Below are 7298 nucleotides of genomic sequence, written 5' to 3'. Positions count from 1 at the left end.
TTTTACGCTGCGTTGCATCGCGCCGCGTAAACATAAAACCATGTCTGCATTTGTGATCGGAGAAATGACAAACAAGCACTAATCTACACTGCTCAAAACTCGCGTTTGAATCATCAGTGGTAAATCTTTTAAGCAAATCGTGACGTAGACATGTTGGGGCGTGTTAGAACGAGCAGTTTTAGGTAGGCGTGGTTGACTCTTAACTAAATATCTCTTTGGAGATATTTAAAAGAATATAAACTGCTCTGGTCATGTGACAGTTTGCACTAATCATGTGAAACTGCACATATATTAATGAGACCCTTTATTTTTTCCATATTTGCAGGAAGTGCTCTAAAACATCAGTCAGTAAGGTTTTTAGAGCTTTATCAATGAACTATTCAATTAACAGAAGTCCCTATTGTGACCGGTGGGATTAAATGGGTTAATTATACACTCTAAAAAATGGACTAACCCAGCTGTTGGGTTAAATATTAAAAAAATTTAACCCAGCTGCTGGGTTAGTCCATATTTGACTCAAAGTTGGGTTGAAACAACCCAGCATTTTTTAGAATGTAGGCTATACATGGGAATAATGATATATGTGAGACTGCATGCCATATTTGTACATTTTGGTTTCTCACATTGATTATTTTAGTGCTAAAATGAAGGTGATAAGCATCTAAAATATAAATTTGACTATAATCATTCAAATGAATGTAAAACTAACATCTAATTTTTATAAAAACGTAATACCCCGTTATATGTAATTTAACGATTTCTACTTATCTGATCTGCAAGATGCAATTTGCATGCTAAACTAATAAATCAGACAAAACCAACCAATCCCAAATGAGTAGCAGGATTTCACGCTATCAGTACCTTGAAACATCCTGTCAGGAATAATCTTTGTCTTTCACAGTTCATCTCTCTAGATGATGTTCTTCAACTATGGTGTCAGAAAGGAATGTTTTTTCTTCCTCCACCAATCAGGCTCCTCCTGTGGTTTAATGTGTGTTTTTGTGGAGTGTGGTTGGGGGTTAATGAGGGGGTTAGCAGGGTTGCTAACCACAGCCTGGTCTGGGATATTTAGGTCAACTGATGAATGGCGGGGTAAATTGTAAATCAGCCACTGGAGAGCGAAGAGCCGGATTCCTCATAGCACTGATGTCACCACCGTGGTGCCTTCAACAGATCCAGACTTGAATGCTCTCAGCCTGAGCCAGATGTTCAACCCCTCAGATCCCCTGTTATTCCCTCCTCTACTTGTGCAAGATTCCTTGTTATTCCCTCTTTTCCTATTTGGGATTCCGTTATCCCTTCTCTGCTTCTGTGAGACTCTCTACTCTTTCTAGGGTGTCACTCTTTATGAATATATCTGTACGTTTCCATAAAATCCCATTCAAAGCAATGCTCCAATGTATCCTTATCTCATTTAAAGCAATATTCTGGGGCAAACATTGTACATATTTGGCATACTGTTGATTACCACTGAGAATATAAAAAATAATTCAGACATTTGAATGAAATGTGCTTTCTTTTGAGTCTTTGTTGGAATAATACTCATGCTTTTCCATAAGAAGCAATGCTGAGATGTATTTTCATTAATTTCCTTGTTGAAAAGAAAAGAAAATGTCTTAAACCCACTTTTGGTGTATTGGTGGTTTAAGATGGTCTAACTAGTCTTGGCCAGAATGACCATCTAAAAAGTGTTTAAAACTACCGTTATTGAAACACGATTGCTTTGGATAAAACTCCTTATTAAGTCTGTGAAATGACATAATCACACTAAAGTATGCTAATTAAGTAAACATACCTAGCTTGAAAAAAATCATGCACACATTTAAAACAAACTCATTATAATTTCTGTTCTTTCTTTTCAGGATGGTTGACAAAGTGCTAATTAGCACAGAGGAACCAGTTCAGTCCAAATGGTGGAACATGATGAACGTGGCAGTTTCTGGCATCATACAAAAACTCTTCTGGATATTCCTTATGGCTAGTTCCAAGCTGTAAATTGAAACATGGATGATCAACCCATGATGACTTTAGAAGGACAGAAGTCATCAGCTTTGCAAGAGACCCCAAAAATGACTTTCTCAGTAGAGCTTTCAATGGCAGACTCAACCATGGATAGAAACCTGACCTTAAAAGATACTTCTGATTCACTATCGTCTGTTATAGGTGAGCCTTTGGAAGACCAAACACAACTTGAGCTGAAGAATAAAAGTTCATCAGAGAAGATCAATCAAATTGTACCACTGCTTGTCAACAAAGATGGACCTTGTCTTCAAATCTTGAATCTTCTCACAAAAGAAAAGACAAAGAAATACATTGAACGTCAAAGCACTTCAGCTCCAATATCAACCCCAAAATCTGAACTAAATTGCATCTTTTGTGAACCTGACGTCCAAATGGATGCTGAGACTGGGTTCAGCTATTTTTTGACTCGCTCAGATAGTTCAGTGACCAACAGCTGTGATGTAGACTCCTCAAACACCTCGTCTACTACTTATCCTTTTTCTAATTTGACGGTCAGACCCATATCAGAACCCGCTTACTCTTTTGCATCCTCTCCAGTGGGACCATCTCACATTGAGCACCCTTACTCGACTCCTTTGCCAGTCTCCAAGGGGGCTGATCTACCCCGAATCATCAAACACAAGCCCAGCTCCATTACCTTTGCAGATTATGACAGTTTTTTGGGTCTGATCAAGAATGTCCAAGCCAATGAAGGTTCAGATGCTTGTGAGACCTCTTCTGAAGATGAAGGCCGTGATGTGGTCTTCCATGATGATAGCGATGACGTGTTTCCCAAGTGCAAAGAGTTTTTCCAAAGCTCCACACAAAACGGGGGTGGATTGGAGAAACAAAGGAGGAAAGGAACCTGTAGACAAGCACATGTAGAAAGAAGTTCCAGCACCAATCTGCCACCCACCAGAAGCAACAGCTATGAGGCAGAGGAGGAGAGCAGCAGTACAGAGGTGAGGGTCCGGTGTTGGTTAGATGTTTAATAGGCCTTTTGAGAAGCTTAGCTGTGTCTTTAAGCATAATGTCTTGTTTCGTTTTCAATGTCTGTAAAGATTACTATTCCGCAAACGTTCTGGTTTAGGCTCAACCTATAAACACTAGGTGTTAAAATTCTGAAATGAATTCAAAACAAATACATTAGTACATTCAAACTGTTTTGTTGATCATTTCAGCTTTAAGTGCTATTCAGGTTTCTCATAGTCATTGAAAATCTGGAAACATCTGTGATTTATTTTTTTTGTCAGGTCTGTAAAAGTCATGGCAGTTAATAAAAGTCATGGAAAATTAATGGCTGTTTCTGTAGTGAATATAGATTTTTCTAGTTTTGCTTTGATCTTAAATATTTTATTGACTAGATTTTGTCCTTGTTTAGATTAAAACTTGCCCACAAGCCATAGTTGATGTCTGACATTTGAGCAAATTGTTCTTTCAAGTTTGTTTATTTCAATGAGTCAGTTAAGCAGGTTCATAAATCTGTCAGAAAGCTCTGGAATTGGTCTTGTAATTAGTCTTAATCAAAATTATTTTTCAGTTATCTCAAATAACTGGATAAATCATGGGAAAGTCATGGAAATTCATTGGTCAAACTTGAAAGAATATTAAGATTTTCAAGATAAGGTTGGAAAATCTCCCATTGACTTTATTAGAATGTTCATCACAATAAAATTTAACTGACAGCAATAACATCACAGTATTTGCATACTGAATTGCAAGTCTTTTTTTCTTGCATTTTTGGCATACTAAATTGAGAAGGCACTCATATATTCTTTAGGAAAATAAAAATGACTTGATTCACATTTTAACTTTGAGATCCCATGTTTCTACTCCACAAAGTGATATATAGAATTACCAGCTGATAGACCATTCATTCCATAAAGTGCAGCTTTCATGAGCATCTGTCATGGCCTCTTGTTTTCATGGAATGCCGAGTCTGATATCCTTCCTGTCGCCTGTCAGAGCGAATGAACTTAGACTTCCCTTATTTTCAACTCCATTTAGTTGGAGCCAGTCATGGATGATTTGCATCTTTCTACTAACCTCCTGCCTGACCTGACTGTTGGCAACCTGTGACCTCCCCATCCCAAGTTTATTAGAGGTGTCACGTGGACACATATGAAAACACAATAGCTTATTCCCTACCATGCTTGGTTAAGAAACCCTGTAAAAAAGACCCATACCATTCATACCAGAGATAACCAGGACAAAGTGTAAAGTTGATCACACCCTCTTATTGTGTTCTTATTGCTACATAAGCACAAAGTCAATGTTGTTCTGTATTTCTATTCATTTTGATATCTTTAGCTATTGTTTGTTTTTAGAATTAGTCATTCCTTTAAAATCATGTTTTTAATCTATCTATTTTTTTTTACATTTTTTTTATTTATAAAAATGTATTTGTTTTAATGGATTAGATTTGAATATTTATTATATAAATTTTAGTAGATTTTATTGTCACACGTGAATTTTTTGCAATATTTATAAATTTATGTTATTCTGTTTCGCAGTGACATATAGGTAATTTTGCATGGGTAGGTAGAACATTTTGTGCAGCAATTCTTTTCAGCTATAATATATATTTAAATTGAACATTTTTTTATGAAACATTATTTATAAAATCTGTTGTATAACTGTATATGTTATTATTCTGAAAATAATTGCCGTCTACAATGAAAGAAGAAACAGGTATCTCTTTCTCTCGCTCTCTTTATATATGTACTAAAAAGCATTATTTTAGAAGCAGGCTTGCTTTTGATTTTAAATTATTACAAATAATTAAATATTACATTATTAAATTATATTTGCATTTACATTTGTAAATTACAGATACTTTTACCCAAAGAAAATATTCTTAATAAATATTATTTATTTATTTATTTAATATTTTCTTTTCTTTTCTTTCTTTCTTTCTTTTTTTAAATCTTGCCTTTTGTACTGGAAAAGACTGTATAACCAAGACAGCCTAATTGCATCTAGGCTTGTGATGACTTACTCAATGTCAGTGATGTAGTTACAGTATAGCAGTGAACAGATTGTGCAGAGGTTAAAAGGATTTTTCTTGGGCAGGTGAGCAGAGATGGTTTGTTAGGTCCCAGCACCCCTCTGTTCTGCACGTGCTTGACTCTCCCCTCCTGTTCATCGTTCTTTGTTCACGCGTGATTTAAGATGAAACTGTGAAAGAATGTGGTACCCCTCACGTGAGCGCTGACCTTGCCTCATTTGCACCTTCTCAAGAGTTCAAAAATGAACAGAAAAATCTGTTAAAAAAATATTTGTTAAATATTTCAAAAACTATAAATGTCATTCTGTAGTACAATTCATATGGAAATTAAATAGTAGATATTTAATATAGTACACAATTATTGAGATGTATTTCATGTATTTTCCCTCTTCACCTTTTGGTGTCGCTCTATACAAACCTTTACCCATATTGTGACCAATAGCACTGGTAGAGTTTATGTGTGCGTATGTCTTGGAATTGTGGAAAACTCTGCATTTCTAGCCGCCTGTCCATATCCTTGTGAGGAAAGACATTCAGTTTGACAGTGAACGGCTCCTGTAACAAAAAAGTAGGAGGATTTTCTTCCTCCTTAGAGTCTTATCTGACCTGGATTTGAAGCAGTTCAGCAAACAGATTATGGCTGGTGGCCTTTAAGGATGACATATTTCTACATTCTCTCGGTGGAGGTGGCTGGTACGCTCAGTGGGTGGCATGGTCATGGCACGAAGCCCAGAGCAATGCCAAAGCCAGGCACTTGACTCCTCATTTCCATGTCAATGGGCCAGTGCTGAGATTTACAATGTGGCCAATTTGCGGCGGTGCAGTTATGGTCCTCGGCCATTCTGTCCACCGTGGAAGATAACAATGATGAGCTGATCTGGTGGGACTGACTCATTCCGGCCTAGTTGCCATGACAAGTGTATTTTCTCACGACTGACAGGGCAGAAAGGGGTGTTGTAACCGATGCCGGGTTATTGAATACCACACATTCTGTGCAAGGAACAGATTCCAAGGGAGCAAGACACTATGTTTTTCATGAAAAATCAGCATATCTGTGGCAATCAGTACTTGATATTTGTTGTTTTTAAGAATAATAGTAAATAAGTGAAATTAGTAACACTTTACAGTGTTTATTTGGTGTGTACAGTGTACAGTACTTTAACAGCATTCATTATTCTAGATTGGTAACTTGTGTATTATACTAATACATTTTTGACATTTTATGTTGTATAAATTACTCATTAGTTCATGATATGTATTATGAACAAACATGAATGAACAATAAACAACAGTATTTTTATATACTTTAATATTATTAAATATCAACAAGACTACATTTATTTATATGATCAAAACCATAATATTGTGAAATACTATTGCAATATAAAATATCTTTTCTATTTTAATATAATATAAAATGTAATTTATTCCTCTGATGCAAAGCTGAATTTTCAGCATCATTACTCCAGTCTTCAGTGTCACATGATCCTTCAGAAATCATTCTAATATGCTGATTTGCTGCTCAAGAAACATTTTTTATTATCATCAATGTTGAAAACAGTTGTGCTGCTTTATATTTTGGTGAAAACTGTGATGCATTTTCTTTTTCAAGATTCTTTGATGAATAGAAAGTTAAAAAGCACAGCATTTATTTGAATTTATTTGTATCTTATTTTAAAGCATTACCATAAACTCAGAAATCAAACCTTAGCTTGTAGATATGTGGGGGCGTGTTTAAACGAGGCGTTTTAGGAGGGCGTGGACCAGTCTTAACTTTTATAAAGAATATCTCTTTGGGTTTGAGACTTTAGTCTTTGCAACTTTAGGGATCTTATCTATTCACGAACAGCTTGTAACACTCCAAAGAGAAAGGAAAGTTGAAATCGCATCATATGACCCCTTTAAGTCTGTTTATTAACGTTATTGAACAACATCCTCCTTTATTTCTGAGAAGACACTAATTGTTTTCACTCAAGACTCTACATGGGGCAGTGGCGGCTCGTGGGTTTTAAAATAGAGGAGGCACACTAATTGTATTGGCCTGGGGATCCCTGCCTATTATTATTATTTATTATTATTATTTATTATTATTATTATTATTATTATTTGCTTAACCACTATTATTATTATTATTATTATTATTATTATTATTATTATTATTATTATTATTATTATTATTATTATTATTATTATTATTATTATTATTATTATTATTATTATTATTATTATTATTATTATTATTATTATTATTATTATTATTATTATTATTATTATTATTATTATTATTATT

General features: G+C 34.9%; 1 protein-coding gene across 1 annotated transcript in view; it reads left to right on the top strand.

Annotated features, from left to right (window-relative positions):
- Positions 1-7298, top strand: part of LOC107730833 (uncharacterized) — a 54736-nt gene that overhangs the window by 5022 nt on the left and 42416 nt on the right. The window contains exon 2 of the mRNA XM_016541768.1: positions 1863-2963. Within this exon, the coding sequence (XP_016397254.1) occupies positions 2004-2963 (960 nt within the window). The 5' untranslated portion in view covers positions 1863-2003. The remainder of the gene's footprint in view (positions 1-1862; positions 2964-7298) is intronic.

The sequence above is a fragment of the Sinocyclocheilus rhinocerous genome, unplaced genomic scaffold (genome assembly GCF_001515625.1).
Source record: "Sinocyclocheilus rhinocerous isolate Xijiao unplaced genomic scaffold, SAMN03320098_v1.1 scaffold938, whole genome shotgun sequence".
Classification (NCBI taxonomy): domain Eukaryota; kingdom Metazoa; phylum Chordata; class Actinopteri; order Cypriniformes; family Cyprinidae; genus Sinocyclocheilus; species Sinocyclocheilus rhinocerous.
Note: the sequence above shows the minus strand (reverse complement) of the source record. Positions and strands in the feature narration are given on the sequence as shown.